Genomic DNA, 18,638 nt, shown 5'->3' with positions numbered 1-18,638 from the left:
AGTGCGGGTGTGCCTGTCTTTATGTAACTCTGCAATAGACCAGTGAATTGTCCAGGGAATACCCCAGGATCCCTCATGACCCTTTACAGGACTGAGCAGGGGTGGAAGGTGAACAGTCGGATGGTGTAAAGCTCAAATTCAGTATTTTGTAATCACCTTTTGGCAAAGCAGTTTGGAATAAACTGACAAGTAGTTTAACTGAATTGTTTTCTGCTACAAATAATATCATTTTTGTAAGGGGAACAGTCTTTCACACTTTGCTATAAATACTATCATTTAATACTGTTCTACATGTTTCTACATGTTCGGTAGAAAAGACAAAAAAAAGGAGTAAAGTGTAACCCTTTACTCGCAACCTTAAAGCCAATTAAGTGTCTGGCTGACAACAACTGAAAATAACAGTGCTGCTCCACTAACCTTCACCTTACAGTTTCAGTCAAACAACGTTATACATCTAACAGTTTTGCGGCTCAAGCCTGAATTTCCTTTCTTTCCTTTCTCACTTTTTTAAACTGTAATAAACAGTCGTTTGTTTATGACCCATAAAAATGACTTAATCTCACCAACAATGTTCCTATTTAAAAATAAAATAAAACATAAAAATACAATTTCTGCAGATAAAGGGAGATGTGTATTTTACATCCAGTTTCTTTTTTCAAATCGAACCTAAAATACCCTCAAATCAACGATTTAAGAATGGGCAGAGTTAAGACTGAGCAGCAACATAACATTCATCAAACAGTAATCATTTTTTTTGTCATTTCTGTATTACAGGATTAACCTGTCAGCTAAGGCAACCTCATCCCCCCTTCACTGGAGCTAATGGTTTATCTTTTTTCCTCCCCATCTGTCTTAATCTCATTAGAGAAGTTAACGGGCAACCGGCTTGGTCCATCCAGATAAACAGCAATTTTATTAACCTATAGTGACCCACCTTTATCTCCATAACCTTTGATCTTTTATGAAGATAGCAAGAACGTTTCATTTTTTTGTGCACATCATAAAGCGGTCAACAGTCCTTTGACGGGCCCCAAGTAGACAATTAACAGGATTCTATGAATCATATATATATATATATATATATATATATATATATATATATATATATATATATATATATATATATATATATATATATTCATTCATTTTCTTAACCGTTTTTTCCCTTTCGGGGTCACTGGGCTGCTGGAGCCTATCCCGGCCACTTGTGGGCGAAGGCAGGGAACACCCTGGACAGGTCGCCAGTCTGTCGCAGGGTAGAATGTCCACAAACACACACTCACTCACTCACTCACTCACTCACTCACTCACTCACTCACTCACTCACTCACTCACTCACTCACTCACTCACTCACTCACTCACTCACTCACTCACTCACTCACTCACTCACTCACTCACTCACTCACTCACTCACTCACTCACTCACTCACTCACTCACTCACTCACTCACTCACTCTCACACTCACACCTAGGGACAATTTAGAGTTGCCAATTAACCTATGAAGCATGTTTTTGGACGGTGGGAGGAAGCCGGAGACCCCGGAGAGAACCCACGCATACACGGGGAGAACATGCAAATCAGCTAAGTGTTGATTTATTTTCTGAGAATTTAAAGTTACTTGTTTAAACAATAAAAACACAGTGGCATAATTGTTTAAAAATAACTCTTATTTAAAAAGGACCTGTATTATTTTTAGCATTTTATTTTTCTAGGTTTTGAAGAAAAACTACAAGGAAAAATTTGTGTTTTATTTTATTGTTTTTTTACACAACCAATGCTATCGTTTTTTTTCTTTCCTTTTTTAAACAAATATCCATGACTTTGATAAAAGTGATGAAAGACACACAGGTTCTCATTTCAAACATGTGTGCTTATGAAAGTACATGTGTGATGTTACCCTCTTAACTTTAAGGATTACAAATACTATCCAGAGCTCTACAGGGATCCTGAGGGATAAGAGCACCACATGACATTAAGCACGTATGAGCTAATGAACTCATTCCCATCCCAAGCTATCCATGCATTCCATGACCTTTTACATCCTCCGCTGACCTTCGGCAGAACTGGCATTTAATTTAAAAGTACTAATCTGTATTCATTTCTCTAACTACTGCTTTGTGTATCACAGCTGACAGCTGCAGTCTGCTGAACCACTAATGAAATCATGGTTGCTTAAGGAGCTCTCTAAAGACTCCTTTACTTTCAAAAATGCACATTTAGACAGACACACATGTACAATAAATATCTATAAACTAAAGAAAGATGATGAAATATTCTGTATGGAATCAAATATTCATGATATTAAAGTAATTTACTCCTCTGAGAATCCAAATTGCCCCATGCAAATCAATTAAAAGTTAAAAATTATATTAATGAAGATTAAAACGATGACCAGGAGAGTGTCAGATATGGAACATTAAACAAGAAATATTTGCCAAAATACAAGTAAATTCTCACAGCATCTTTTTGCGCCATCTCTCCAGCTTATTCATCTCACTGTCTAGCAATCCTGCTGCATGACGATAGCAAGGAGGTGCAGTTATTACATTTTCTTCTTGTTTGCCTATTATACTTATTCTGGACGTGTGGTTGTTATCCCTGTCCTTAATGTAATGGCCCTTTTCTCTTGATCTACTTCTGTGTAAACAATGCTGGCAGGAGAATACAGCTCCACAGCATAAAGGGAAATACCTTTACCTACATGCTTCTGAACATTAAAAATAAAAAAAATTTGAAAGAGATGACTGGAGCGAGCACAAAAAATGCAACACGTTTCCTATATTTTCAATTCAAGCTAATGCAGATATTGAAAGTGGCACATGTGGTAACGTTTTCTTCTCAAAGCAGCATCCTCTGGATGTATATGATTGTGATATCAATTCCCAGCTCATTCAGTGCTCAGATTATATTCCCCGGACAATTCAACAAAGAATATTTCTCACAAATATTTTCACAAAACAAGTCAAAACAAAATATATGAAGCTTTTGTCTTGACATTTTCACTTGGGAAATAACTGTCTTCTGTGCAGTGGTTGAGTGAGCTTTATTTCTCTCGCTGGGGCTTCAGCCTGTGCTTGGTTCACAGCCAAGACAGCTTTTCTTTTGTTAACAGGAAAACAAACAGCAGGAAGAAACCGTTTTTTCACGACAGGTTAAATAATCCTAATTATGCTGCACACCAAGTCCATGTACAAATCATTAAAAGATTTATCACAGAACAATAAAGCTCCAGGTATTTTCTATTATCTTATTATTATTATGGTATCTTCATTTTTCTCAATTTTTTTCATTATGTTTTTGCTGTAGTAAAATATATTCAAGTTAGAAACCACTTTCAAGTGTTATGGGTGTGGTCTTCCAACAAGATCCCTCTTGAGCTGTGACAGTGGTCAAAGTCAATGTTCCTATGGCAACCACTAACTGCTTACTGACATGTTTGGCTCCAACATGGCGGCATTCGTATCCTGAAATACGGTGAGTGAATTGACTTCAATTTGTTGGAATTGGAAGTAAGACATTTTCTATGGATGACGTCACTGTAATGTGATCCAGTTTTCATATAGAGTCAATGGTATTTTCCACTCACAAATAGTTTAGACAAGCACTAAAACCTATGTGAAGAAAACTGTTACAATAAGGCATTTTACTCAAGTCTTTTTTTATATGTCTGTGTTTAAATTTTAGGGCCAAAGCTGTGGACTTCAGGAGTGAGGTCAACATCTCTCACGTTTATAAGGGCAGAACCTTTGGAAATATTTACTCCTATTCCAGAAACATTGCACACACACACACAGGAAACACAGTCAGGAAGAACCACAATCTCAGAGCTCTTGAGAAGTCTGGGCTCTCATTCTGCTTCCTGCTCAATCTGGCAGCACACTCACCATCAGCCCTGCCATCTGCTGAGCTTTCAGCAGCTTGTTCAGAGGTTAATAGCTTCATGATTCCCCTATCAGTCCTGCCCATCTTCAAATGGCTAATTCTACCACTCTGGCAGCAACTAGTATGCCCTGTGGCGCAGCTTTGTCTGCCCCTTTTCAGAGTCATCATCAAGGCCATGATCAGGACAGCAATCTTTGCTTGTTACCGGACATGTGATATCACACCAGAGTAGATTTTACAACGTGTGCAGCCACAACAAAATGACACATCTGGAGCCTTTGGAGATGGATCAATATCCCGTTCTCAGAGGTATCAGGGTTCGTAAGAGGCCCTATCGCTCCTGAGGACTAAGAGATAGCACATAAAGAGCTGCTAAATACTCACGTTTGTTTCAGCTGACAGTGAGAAATAAAATATCATGCACGTGACGTGTGAATGAAAGCATTTGAATGTTGATCAGTGGGGTGTGTAGTTAGGATAGTTTTTGGTGCTGTTGTGGTTTCCAAAATCAAAAGCAGACATATAAATAGACCTCAGATGACTGCACATATGTTCAGACTAATCCTTGCTTGGGCAATCTGCATATTTTTATTTCTCCCAACAAGCTGCCGGGTCCAAAATCTTCTCTGTGCACCAAACTGCCCACCACTGAAGCAGACTGCTATACAGAAGCTGATGGAGGTGCTGAGTGTTAATGTGGCTGCTGTTGGGGTTTTAAAAGAGCGCACGCACAGTGAATATTAAGAAATCAACTGATGTCAGGGCTGCAGGGACTTCTCAGGTCCATGGAGGAGTCTGGCAGTTTGACTTCTACTGAACCTTAACCATAACTCACTGATTTTCTTAGAAAAATCTCCATCTGCCTCTCAAATTGAGTTTAGGGGGATTTTTTTATGTGACTTCTGCATGACCCCGATGAATTTGCATATTACATAGCTGAGAACTGAATATTAAGAGCTTGGGCGAATTACTGTCTCTCAGTTGATATTCCCTCTGCAGTTTGAGGTTGGAAGCGAACAGGCGGCGGGGCATTTAAAAGCCTTTTGAAGATAATATGATTTTTTTTAATTTGACTGATAAGGATGTGTCATGGAATCTTTCATTATTTTGGACACTAAGCATTTTACTTCGTATCTTTACTGAGGGGAACAAAAATTAATCCGGCATCATAATAAGGCTGTTTCAGACGAGGAAAGAGGTTGAGGGAATTATTCACTGTGATTTGCTGTCGGATCGTCTGCAGAGACCTGCTCTGATTCTGACGATGCTGGCAGACGTCAAAGCGCTCAGGCTTGGGGCCGTGAGATGACATGCTTTTACACTGGCGGGTGCTGCATTCCCACTTCTCTTACAAGACAAAGCATCGTTGTGTGAATTACCCTCCTGCGTTTTGCCACAAATTAGTTTCCAGTGGTCTCAATGTTAGTGTTTCCAATCATACAAGAAGCGTTATCCATATTTTATAGGTACATCACAAAGCAAACCTTAGAAATCCACTAAAAGAAAGCCTTTACCTTTTAGTGCATAAACCCCTTTCTGTTAAAATAGACAGATTTAAAAACATACTTTCAAATTGCTACAGTTTGTGTGCATGCATTTTTGTTAAGACCCAATGGCTGTGAGGCAAGCTAACATCACTCGGAATATTATAATTAAAGATTCCACCCTCCACTTTGGTGAAAAAAAAACATCATTCCACAGTCATTTGCAATTCGCCTCTAGTGGATGTTTTGATGTTGTTGCATCGAAATATAATCAGTGACACCACCGTCTGTTGCCAGGGAGGATATTTCCCTTCCACCACTTTTTCACCCAGGGATTTACTCTTTGGTGATAATCAGAGACCGTCTTTGGACTGAAGACAGAGGGTTTGGGGTATTTTTGAATGGCTGAATAAGGAAGCCGATGGTTCCCAGTTTCCCTGGCCCATCCCCACATTTCTATCATTGCATGAAGACACTAAAGTGGATTCATGAGCTTTCTGTCCCAATAGCTTGGCTGATGGAATGCCAGCACCTGGCACAAGACAAGGAAAGCGATTGGCTAACAGACAGACACACTGATGATTGATGTGGAAGGAAAAAAGAAATTGGAGGAAGGGAGGGGGGCCCTCCTTTTAAACGTTCTCCCTGTTTTAGGACAGTGTAAATGTGTAAAAATGGATGTGCATATACAGTGGTGGACAAAATTGTTGGTACCCCACAGTTAAAAAAAGAAAGTCCACAATGCTCACTGAAATGACTTGAAACGTTTAAAAGTAACAATAAATTAAAATGTATTGAAAATTAAATAATCAAAATCAGCTATTACTTTTGAGTTGTTGATTAACAGAATTATTAAAAAAAAAAAAAAAAAAAAACTAATGAAATAGGGCTGGTCAAAAATGATAGTACCTCCATAAAAGACTGAGAACTAATTGCCCAGGGGGTCATGATGAACTCAGGTATGTCCTTTAATTGACATCACCGCTGTTTTCAAACCCATAATCAGTCAGTCTGCCTATTTAAAAGGACAAATAGTCACCTTGCTGTTTGGTGAAAAGGTGTGTACCACACTGAACATGGACAACAGAAAGCGAAGGAGACACTTGTCCCAGGACATTAGAAACTAAATTATAGACAAACATCGTAAAGGTAAAGGCTATAAAACCATCTCTAAGCAGCTTGAGGTTCCTGTGACAACAGTGGCACATATTATTCAGACGTTTAAGACCCAAGGGACAGTAGCCAACCTCCCTGGAGATGGCCGGAAGTGGAAAATTGAAGACAAATTGAGGAGACGGATAGTTGGAACTGTATCCAAAGAGTCCAGAACAACCTCCCAAGACATTAAAGGTGAACTCCTAGATCAAGGTACATCAGTGTCAGATTACACCATTCATTGTTGTTTGAGTCAGAGTGGACTTCATGGGAGACGACCAAAGAGGACACCACTGTTGAAAGGAAATCATAAAAAAGCCAGACTGGAATTTGCAAAAATGCATGTCGACAAGCCACAACGCTTCTGGGAAAATGTCCTCTGGACAGATGAGACAAAACTGGAGCTTTTTGGTAAGGCACATCAGCTCTATGTTCGTAGACTCAAAAATGAAGCACACGACGAAAAGAACACTGTCCCTATTGTGATACATGGAGGAGGCTCACTTCTGTTTTGGGGCAGATTTGCTGCATCTGGCACAGGGTGTCTTGAAGTTGTGCAAGGTAAAATGAAATCTCAAGATTATCAAGGCATTCTGGATAGAAATGTGCTGCCAAGTGTCAGAAAGATTGATCTCAGTCTCAGGTCATGGGTCTTTCAACAGGACAACACACAGCCAAAAACACACAAGAAAGGCTCAGAAAAAAGCGTTGGACTATTCAGAAGTGGCCTTCTATGAACCCAGATCTGAATCCCATTGAACATCTGTGGAAGGAGCTGAAACATGCCATTTGGAGAAGACACCCGTCAAACCTGAGACAACTGGAGCAGTTTGCTCATGAGGAGTGGGCCAAAATACCTGTGGACAGGTGCAGAAGACTCATTGACAAATACAGAAACCATATAATTGCAGTGATTGCCTCAAAAGGTTGTGCAACAAAATATTAAGTTATGGGTATCATCATTTTGGTCCAGCCCTATTTCATTAGTTTGTTTTTTAAATAATTCTGTTAATCAACAACTCAAAAGTAATGGCTGATTTTGATTATTTAATTTTCAACAAATTTTAATTTATTGTAACTTTTGAATGTCTCAAGTCATTTCAGTGAGCATTGTGGACTTTCTTTCTTTAACTGAGGGGTGCCAACAATTTTGTCCACCACTGTAGTTGTCTTTAGCCCCAGCAGATCCGTATCTCAACAACCTTTAAATGTCTGTTCTGAATTTGGTGTTAAAAATTATATTTTATACAATTCCAGTAAAAGTGCTGAGTGAATTTGTCGTACAAAGGATATTACTTTGAATTTTCCTGCTTTTAAACTTTTTCATAGATAAATGATGATGTTATCCACAGACAACCATGCATTTTATATGCTCAGGCAAACCTGCTTGCGCTCAGATTTTATTCACGTTCTGACAATCATAAAATTCTTCCATTCAAAACTTACTGCACACCACTGTATACTGCTCACCTGTGGACCAAGGGCATCCAGCATGAGGAGGGTGCAGGCTGCCAATAATGATGCCCTAAAGAGAATCTTAACCCTTGTGCTATCTTAGATGATCACAAATCATTGAAGAAAAAAGGTTCAGCGCACTGTCTAGTGGGTCTAGATGAACCCACTCCCAATGTTAAAGTGCCTAGGATAGCACAAGTGTTAAAACAGCCATGGTGGTGCAGGGCAAGCAATTTATTGGTGCAAGAGTTAATACTCTCCAAGCTTTATTGAGAGATTTTATCTGGGGTTTTATTTTTAATCTTAAAACTTCAAATAACATACTCATTTTAACTCTCACCAATGTAAGGTGCAGCACTTTTAGGTCACCTATTTGGAGGTTTTGGTCTGGTTGCCTTTGTTCAACGTTTTAGGCAGCAATAGTTTTAGTTTTCCTTTTTTTAGGTTTATAATAATTTTACGTAATTATTTTAAACTTGTTGTTACGGCTGTGGCCGTATTTGGTTTTGGTTTATTTGTTTGTTCTGTGTGTTTTGTGTTTTATTTTTGTATCAGAGTGGGACTTCTGTGTTTTGTGGATCTTTGTATGTCTATGATTATTTGCAGGTGTGGTGCTGAAAAGGGTGTGGCCTCCAATTGGTCCAGAGCTGGTGGAGGCAGCCTTAAAAGCACCATTTGGACATCCACCTGGTGGGAAGGGAGCCTTGCTGCAACAGTCTCCACTGCAGCTTGGCCCTCTTCTCCATTTTGTTTTGTACTTCACCTCTTGTTTAGTTTGTGTTGCATTTTGTCTTGTAATTCGTAGTTCTTTGTAGTTTTTTTGTAGTTTTGTGCTCACTCTGATTAGTCTTTTGGTTTATAGTAGGGATGGGAATCGAAGCCCCATGAAGCTCTCATGGGGCTTCGTGTAAATGTGCCAGAAAAATGAATGAAGCATTTGGGGCTTCGAAACCACACAGAACAGCGGCATCTGGTGGCAGACAGGACATATATCATCTACTCCACTAAGTTCCTTGCCCTTGTAACACTTCAGTGTGGAAATAAAACAAAGACAATGTTTGAAGATTTGTGAGAAGTGCTTGTGTTACATTGTGAATGCCATGTATAAAGTGAGAATGAGTGATTGTGAACCAGGGTCTAACATGACTGGGTGGGATACATGTTATAGATTTTTATTTAAAAACAGAATTTTCTCCACTGTGCTGGGCTTCAGCCTGTTTCGTCTTTGGCTGACGATTTCGCCAGCCTTGGAGAAGATCCTCTCACAAGGCACAGATGAAGCTGGTGTGCATAAAAACTTCATTGCCAGCTTGTAGAGATGTGGGTATAAAACCTTGTGGGTAACCCAGTATCTCAGTGGGTCCTGAGTCCTTGGGATGTGAGGTTCCTTTAAGTACCTAGAAGGACATTAATAGCCTATTGTCATGCACCAGTCTAAAATGAGCAGAAGTTATGATGAGGATTCTAATCTTTACTGTACCTCTGAACCTCCACTGTTGCACTGGCAGTTGTGCTGGTCACCTGCTGTTGAACCCCCACATGCCTGTCCAGCAGGGCCCAGAGACCACCATCTTCCTGCTGACTTGAAGGACCTTCTCTAGGTGGCGACTGTGGCTGTGCCTCTGGAAGTAGCGCCTGCATTGTTGCAGCACACTCTTTAGTGAGTCGCTCTATGGCCGTGTGGGCAGAGCCTTGGCTGCAGAACCCCAGCTCTTTAAACCTTGGGTCCAACAAGGTTGCCATTGACAGAGCAGTGACCTTCTCCAGAGCTGAAAACCTCTCATGGAGATTGTTCTTCAAGTTAGTGGCCAGTTTTTCACCAAGTGGGTGTGTGATCTGACCACACCTGCTTGAGATGTAATGTTTCAGCATTTTGACCATGGGAATGACTTTGGATGCTGACACTCGTTTTTCTGTCGAAAGCTCAACTGTGGCCTCTTGAAACGGTGAAAGAATGCTCAAGCAGTGGTGTATGGCCTGGTAGTCCTCTGAGGTGAGTGGAGGAAGGTCTGTATGGAGGGTGGCCAGAGCTGCCCCCAGTGGCTCTCTCTCCTTAAACAACCTTTCCAACATATTAAATGTGCTGTTCCATCTTGTTTCCACCTAAGATAAGACAGCAAGCACATTTTAAAGGAGAGAAGAAAGTAACACAATAAACAACTGCAAAAACATGTAAAATCTTAGATTTAAAAAAAAGAAAATGTTTCACCTCTTGTATTAATTTGTGCTCTGGCCTGGCCAGCTGTCGCTGCATCTCTGACAGCTTCTCCTTCGCTGTGGTGCTGGATTTAAAAAGACCGACAATCCTACGCCCCTTACTTCGGATATCCTCTAGTTCAGGGGTTTGGGCAAGGGACTTTTTCACCACCAAATTAAGCATATGTGCAAAACACATTATGTGCCGAAGCAGTAATATATTAGCACATGCAACCATGTTGGGAGCACAGTCTGTAACCAGGCCTGTCACCTGGAAGAAAGATTACATGTTCACAAATCATGTATATTAGGTATTGGGAGGCCATATTGATGAATGATTTTGTACTTTATTGATCTGGCTCGCACCTTCCCTTTAATTCCCCATTCTTCCATGAGAAGATTTTTGGCCTCAGCCAAGTGAGCTGCAGTGTGGGTTTGGGGAAACTTCAGAACCCCCAAGACCACAGAGGCCAGCTCCACCTAGAATGAACAAAGTCAAACTGAGATACATAAACCAAAGCATTGCACAAAGCAGGGGATACCTACCTCCTCGGTGATAAAATGGCATGTTACAGCCAAGTAAGCGTCCATGTTAATGGATGTCCACATGTCTGCTGTAAGGCTGACAGCAGAGGCCCTGCTAACCACATCTAAAGCCTTCTCCTTTTTGGCTTTGTACTTCTCCTCCACCATTGTCCTCAAGGCTTTCCTATTAGGAATTATGTAGGATGGGTCCAAAAGGTTGACAAAAGCCTAATAGTGACAAATAAAATACAGCTTATTATGTACACAAAAACATAAATAATGTAAATGCTATATAATATTAGCCACCTTACCTTGAAGCCTTTGTCTTCAACAATTGAAAATGGTTGGGCATCCATTACAATCATATCCACCAATGCAGAATCAAGTTCTTGCTTTCTTGACACTGCAAAATATACATATGAAGAAAAAAAAAAAATATTAATTTTAGAAGCTGAGCCTCGAACCTCAGCATTCACATGTCACTGATTTTTCCACTGAGCTATCTGTTTCAGTTCTTAGTGTGCCATTAGTTGGATATATTCTTATTACCAATACAAGGTGGATTGAAGGCTTGATTTGCCGACTGCGGAGTTTCAACATGATGAACGGATCATGATGATGTCGCATCATGGAGGATGTACTATCATTAAATGCAAATTCATGTTTGCAAATCAAACATTGCACCTAAAAAAAAAAATGGAAAGAATAACAACTGACAGACATACCTATAAAACTGACATAATCAGCAATGGCTACTAATAAAATAACGTTAATAGTGTATTACCTTATTTGGAGAAATCAAGTTGAAATGATCCCAAGCCACAAAACGCTTTTTACCGGGTGCCATGACGTTGATTCTTACGATACACGGGAAACAACAGAACTGGTCGGGAAACGTTGTTTGGGATTCATCTGTATTTATAGACAACAGCGCGCCCTTCTGATCAAACACACCTGAGATCTGAAACCTGGTTCAGGTGAGTGATGCATTTGGCGCGTCATACGTCATCAATCACGTGATCTGCGCTGGTTGACACACGCTTTGAAACATTGTGCCGAAACACTCTGTTTCATGAAGGTGAACCGCGCGCCGAAGCCCCGTGTCAAACGGGCCATCCCTAGTTTATAGTTATGTTAAGTGAAGCTGTTGGGGTGAACTGCCATTTTCTTTAGTACTTGTTTTCTCCTGTTTTTGTTAGGTTAGGGAGGTTAGTGTTTGTCTTTGTTTTCCCTTTTCCTTTGTACAGGTAAGAAAACAAGTTTTCAGTTAGTTGGGGTTTTATTTGTTATTTTGGCTGGGGTTCACCCTGAAGCCTTTTAGCTTCACTTTTAGTTCTTGTTGGTTGTTTATTTGTAAATAAATTTGTCATATTTTTATGGAGACGTTCGTTTGGTGTTTTTGTTACAGTTAAATTAGTAGCCAAAACTTTACTTTTTTTATGTTATGCCGCCTCTGTGCCCCTAGTCACAAAGGGGGCGTAACACTTGTACTATCATGAATGCTTTTATTTTTATTCTGAAGTCTTTTATTTGTTTTGTTTCTTGTGGCAAATATACCTTGAGTCTGTAATGATAATAGTAAACTTATTGCTGCTGATTACAGCAGAAGTTTAATATGTCAAAAGTCATACTTCTATTTTCATATTTTATCTTGGTGTTTTTACTACAACTATTTTGTCTATGAAGATATTGATGATTATATGTGATGATGTAGTTGTACATTATTTGGATTTGTATCTAAGACCATAATTGATTTCTGATGAATTCATAAAATACATAATTAATGGAAAAATTGAAGTAGGAACTCATAGGTTGTCTTCCTCCCATAACCTTTTAAGGATTATAATTGATAATTGACACAAATTGCAATTTATTTGCAAGTTGTATAACAATATTGGTTTATAAAATAGATATAAAGTATTAGCATGAATACATTTTTTTCTAAATTTCACAATTTACTGAAAAAAGGTCTTATGTTCAAAATAAACATAAAAATATGGCATTGTATGTGTTTATATATGTATATTGCAAATTGGTCTTGCTTTTGGTTTTTAAAATTGGTAAAGGTTAGTATTTAGAGCACATGTCACATTAGTAAGAAAAGTGCTAAACAAACATAGTTTGATTTTATTTGTAAAATAGATTTTTTTCCGTTTTAGGCATTCAAGTTTATAATGCCCTTATTCTACAATTATATCATCACCAGTTTAATTTTTATGCTCAGTTTGGTCTGGTCAGCTTACTTTTAGTTAAAATAGTCAGATTTAAACATTTCTGTTTTTACCATGTTTTACCAAAAAACAGACAGGACAGAATACACTGTTTGCAAAAGCTTAAAGGAATGCATCTATGGCATTACCGCATTTATTTTAAATGAATTACATAAACCCACCTTTCATCATAATTGCTTTAAAATGCTTAAAATTCACAATTTATGGTATTTCTAAAGATTTTCAGCAGCAATATGTTCATTTTACAACAAGATCAAAAACTGTTTAGTTCAAACATGAATTAAGAGACTTAAAGAGAAAGGACTCATTGGGGGCTTTTTTTTTCTCTTTAAGTTCACATATTGATGAAGTAACTGGAATGTAATAATGGCTGTCTGTCAAATTCCTGCAAACTCTGTCATCAATACTTTGTAAGCCAAATACACATACTGAAACTGGTCCAATATGTTCTTCCAGATCACCAGTTATCTTAAAGCCCTCCAAAATATTTAGACAGCATGGGATAGGGATCCTCTGCATGGCTGGTTAATACCTAACAAATGTGGGTTGCAGGTTCGTCATGCCGGGCAATTGTTTAAATGTCTTGGTGAGCTGAGATGTGTGTGATTGTTGGAGTCCTGTCCAAACAGCGGGATAAGAGCCAAACAGTGACCTCTCACAGGCAGATCATTCTAACCACATGGAGCATGTTTGGACAGACCTGCCATGACTTCAACCCAGGAATGCATATCCAATGCTTTAGCATCTCTAAATCCTTTTTTCTGCATCCTTAAAGCAGGGTGATAGTAAAATGGCAGGTAAAATTACAAATCAGATTCTATTCATGCTTATTTGTATGTGTTCTGTTGGCAGACACTTAAATAAAAAAATAAAAGAAAACATCCAGACACAATGATAAATTGCAGGGATTCAGATCTAGCCAATGAAGATGAATGCCCTCATTAACATCAGATTATCTGCATACTGGTTTGTTTTTGTAGGGGGGTTGCTCATTCACGATTGAGGATCAATATTTTCTCTTAAAAAGGTTAAGAAGACATCCTCAGGCCAAAACAAATGACAGGGAACAAATGTGTAACAAGTGTCTAACGCTGGTTTTTTATGTTGGAATTGGGAAGGCCTCGTTTCCACAGTGGCATCTTTTAATTTTCTGGAAAGGGTGACTGAGTCCTTGAAATCTCTGATTTTTTTTTTTTTTTTACCAATGAGATATTGTTCAAATAAATGTTCTATTTTGCTGAAAAGTTCTGTATTTTAAACCCTTTAGGCCAAACGGTTTAAATTAAATCTTGCAAGTGTTATTAGTTCCCAAAAAGTGAAATTGTTTCTAAATTTTAAAAATCAGAAAAAGGTTTGTGTGGTCTAAAACATTAGGCACACATTTTTGTTGTTCTTTACATTTAAATTTTCATATTTCAAAAATGTAAAGTCACAGTGGCAATGAAAAGCTACTGAGAGAAAATGTATGGTTTTCTTCTTTGTCAAAACACTTTTTTTGCTAAACTTTCTTTAAATGGATTTGATATGGGATTCATTTTTTTCTTCTTCTAAGATTTAAAATTACATGCCTTTATTTGTTATTGTGCATTTTTTTCTAAGAGAGACAATAAATCGAAACTCAAAGGATGGGCTTTTTAAAGTAGTGAACATTCTGAAGTATGGGCGTTACATGTCAGATTGATGCTGTTTTCTTAATGGACTAATTTACAGTATAAGATATGGATGATGCTTAGATTTGAACTGAAAGAAACGAGATGTCCTGCAATAAATACTCAATTTTGCATTTTGAACTTGTGTATTTAAGACTGATGGTCCATTCAAAGACATCTTTTTGTGTGATGGTTTAGATTCTACGACTGTTACTGTTGAATATGCATTTCATGTGTGTCGTCGCAAGCTGGCATCTTGTTTTCAATGCAAGGAGCTAAACTATGTACTTAGTCACTTACTTACCAGTTCACAGGCAAACGTGTGACTTGGCAAACTTGTGTGACTGTGGCACGTGTCTCTGTTGAGTCATAAAAGCTATGAGCTCGCTTTCACTCTGCAGCTCTTTCATGTCTCAGCCTCTTAAGTTTTGAGAGGCAACCTAAAAGGCTTGAATGTCAGACTGACACAGAGCCTGCAGGATAACCCCGAGATGCATTAATACTATAACTATCAAGAACTTCCTTATGCTCTAAAGTAAACCATGCCTCTATAATATAATAGCACTGAACAAAGTAGAGGGCACTCAACAGTGACAGGTCCTTTGATTTACGCAAAATATGTTGGTTAAATACAATACTTTCATAAAATAAGCTGATCTTTTCACTATCACAATCACAATAACCTGGGAACCTTAACCTATTTAGTTGTTTTTAAGCCCTTAAAAGTTTCCAGAAACACTCCCTTTGTCCCGATAATAATTTATTTTCTGTGCTCCTTTTTCACTTAAGTTTTACTTCTTTTTTGAAATTTGGATTTTATTCTGGAGGTGGGAATTTATTATTTTTTTAAGCAGCTAAACATAACATTTTATTCTAACTGGAGCCTAGAGGTCTTCTCTCTTCCACAGACCAAACTTTGTAAAAGTGTAAATGCGCATTACTTAAGTGCAGTGAATGCTTTGCAGATTGTTTTCCATCCAATCAAATGATGCTCACTCTTGCAAATTAACATTTGATTAAATTATCTACAATTGTAAACTTCAAACAATCCTTTGAGATTATCCTCCAGTTTAGTTTGTGTAGCTTTGCAATGAGAGCATGAAGACAAATGTCACAGTGGAAGACAACTGATGAGATCATGACTCGAATTTGCTATTTGGATCTTGATTTTAGAAAAAAAAAATAGTTCTTTGCTCCATTAACATCTGCAAAGATTATTATTTTAGCAAATTTTTATATATATTCTCAGTGTTATGGTGAAAAATGTACCTTTCCACCCAAAATAAATGTTCTTTATCTAATTTGGTGATCTTTGTCAATAAGTCCTAGAGGTAAAACTCCATGTCTTGGATATTTTCCTTATAAAATAAATACATGTCATTGTGCCTTCTTTGCTGTGGGTTTGCATATTTTGCTTGATATGAGAAAACGTTTTCTAAAACCCCTTGTCTAAAGCTAGATTACCAAAAGAGCATGATTTTCATTAATGGATTGATTGTTTACTTTGCAAAGACTTTCATGCGGTGCTTACGGGGCCTGGGTCACGGACAGCTGGTTCCAGTTTGGAGGGGAAGTCAGGTGTACCACCACTACCAAAGAAAGATGAAGAAAGGAAAATGCTGGGAACAGCAGTGGAGATCAAACAGGAAAAAGATTATATAAGGAAAGTAAATGTTGCAAATGCAAAAAGCCCTCACTATAACTTATTCCTTTTGGATTTTAACTGGAAACAAATACATCTAAAAAAATCAGAATTGAATTTTTAAAAAGAATTACTTAACAAATTGATTTTTTCTTAAGAAAGTTATATTAGAGTTTCCATCCTATTAATAATGTTAATTAATTTTTGCTGTAATTTTTTCAGGCTAAAAACTACTTTTCTGTGGAGCCCCAATAGTCTTAAAAACAATATTTTTAAATATTCTGTTCCAGGAGGAGACGATGTCCAATATGCAAGTACAATTTTACAATTGTTTTGCACAAATTAGTAAACATTTAAGAAAAAGAGTGTTTTATCGTTAAAAAAACAACAACATGCCTGGAAAGGTGTTAAAGTATGCATGAAACCCATACATTAACATTATGCAAGATTGCATTGGCTTATGAATTGCTTTGCAAACAATTTGTTTTGTTGGCTCAGGTTAGGCATTTTGTGAGAACAAAAAGCAGATATTTTTTCCCCACATAAGTCATTTCATACATTCTTTTGTGCACAAGATTAAAAAAAAAGAAACTTTTACATTATAAATGGCTTTACTTTTTATGAATTGGTATTTTTATTTATGAAGAAAAGCCCATTTGTTTAGTTGAAATCACATTTTTTTTTTTTCCATTTATTCGTTCATCTTCTTCCGTTTGTCCCTTTTGTCCCTTTCGGGGTCACTGGGCTGCCGGAGCCTATCCCGGGCCACTTGTGGACAAAGGCAGGGGACACCCTGGACAGGTCACCAGTCTGTCGCAGGGTAGTGTCCACAATCTCACACCCAAGCACTCTCACATTCACAATGTGATTTATGTGACAATTTAGATTAATCATGTTTTTGGACAGTGGGAGGAAAACCCACGCATGAACGTGCAAACTCCACACAGAAAGGTCCCTCAGTGGTGTTCTGGTTCAGGTCCCCCAGCCAGGACCGGGGGCCTTCATGCTGAGAGGCAAGAGCGCTAACCACTGCGCCACTGTGCTTTTTGAAATGATAATCGGATAAATAAAATAAAGTACTGATTGTCGGAGAACCAAAAAAAGGGCAACACTTTTAACAACAAAATGTTCAAAATATTTAGGACAACAATTATTATTACCTCACAATCTGTGGTAGAAAATTTTGCAAAAAGCATTATTTTTAAACCAATTTTTACTGTAATGATTACTTTTGAGTGTAGCACCTAAACAAGCAACGGCTGATTATCTATGATTTAGGGTCACCTATTGTTTTCCTGGTGGTCCTGGCTATCACCTAGCAGGTCATTCAATAAGAGACCTTTGCTTTCCTTTGAGATTCATCTGTCTCAATGCAATCAATAATCCAATCTCAGCTCTGTTGTGTTAGGATTGTGCACAACGCCCTATGTCTGCGTGTGTGTGTAACCTTACACCAACAACAGCAACTACCAATTGGAGGAAATGCTCCTGTCTGACCTCCAGCAGGCATCATTTTCCTTCCCCTTTGTCTGCAGGCATACATGTCTCCATTTTGCTCCTCTGATCTTTCTCTTCTTCCCCAAACTTGTCTTTCATCTTTTCACCTGTCTTTGTGCTTCCCTGTGTCAATCTGTCTATCATTCAGACACCATCAGCAATAAATTGGTGTGCCTCGGTGAAAGTCTTTCTTCACGTACAGTGCTGATCACCATCACTGTATCTGTCATCTTGTGAGTGTGTCACTCCAATCGATTGTGTGTGTGTTTTTTCTTTATTTTTCTGTGCTGCTGTTCCTGCTTGTGTGTCAGCGGAGCTACCTTGCCGCCTTTTTATGTTGTTGCTGGACATGAAAAGGTCAAGGCTTCTTGGCCTGATCAATGTCTCCTAGAGTCTCAAAGTCTCTCTCATTCTAACCCTGAGAGTCTAAGGCACAAAGAGAAATCTCACATTTCTTTATATCACAGACGCTTAAATCTAATATTCTAACATACCCAAATTATCGACTTTATTGAAACTTTAATTACATGAGTAGCTAATGGAAACAGATGGAAATTTGTGGAGAATCTTTAACTAAGACAGTGAACCTGCTAATCTTTTTCATTTGTACAAAGAAATCTGGGTGATTGTAAATCACAGGTTATCCTTCAAACGCTAATTCAAAGGTTAATTCTCCTCTGTGTGGAACAGTCTCATCGCATGCGTTGCTTTTGCAAAGTCCAGACGCTTTGTTCTATGCTCTGATGCCCCGGTGCATAAGGTTGTGTGTGGCTATTGCAGCTGGTTTTGAGAAACCCTTTAATTAATAGTCTCATTACCTTCCAATTTCTGGATGCCCTTTTTTCTGTGTTGTTTCGGCCTCCAGAGGAAAGCTCAGTGACTCTCATCTGTAGAGAGGAATTACATCTTTGGAAATACGA

General features: G+C 38.3%; 1 protein-coding gene across 1 annotated transcript; it reads right to left on the bottom strand.

The window, feature by feature from the left end:
* Nucleotides 1–9,134: 9,134 nt before the first annotated feature.
* On the bottom strand, nt 9,135–11,302 carry LOC111946794 (E3 SUMO-protein ligase ZBED1-like). Its single transcript, XM_023951128.2, has 7 exons — nt 11,249–11,302; nt 11,011–11,102; nt 10,721–10,927; nt 10,541–10,654; nt 10,188–10,445; nt 9,459–10,081; nt 9,135–9,375 (listed from the first exon to the last, which is right to left on the bottom strand). Exons 2-7 carry the CDS (start codon nt 11,062–11,064, stop codon nt 9,141–9,143), a joined length of 1,491 nt encoding a protein of 496 aa, XP_023806896.1. The 5' UTR covers nt 11,065–11,102; nt 11,249–11,302; the 3' UTR covers nt 9,135–9,140.
* Between the last annotated feature and the right edge of the window lie 7,336 nt (nt 11,303–18,638).

The sequence above is a fragment of the Oryzias latipes genome, chromosome 21, assembly GCF_053564925.1.
Source record: "Oryzias latipes strain Hd-rR chromosome 21, Olatipes_Hd-rR_3.1".
NCBI lineage: Eukaryota > Metazoa > Chordata > Actinopteri > Beloniformes > Adrianichthyidae > Oryzias > Oryzias latipes.
Note: the sequence above shows the minus strand (reverse complement) of the source record. Positions and strands in the feature narration are given on the sequence as shown.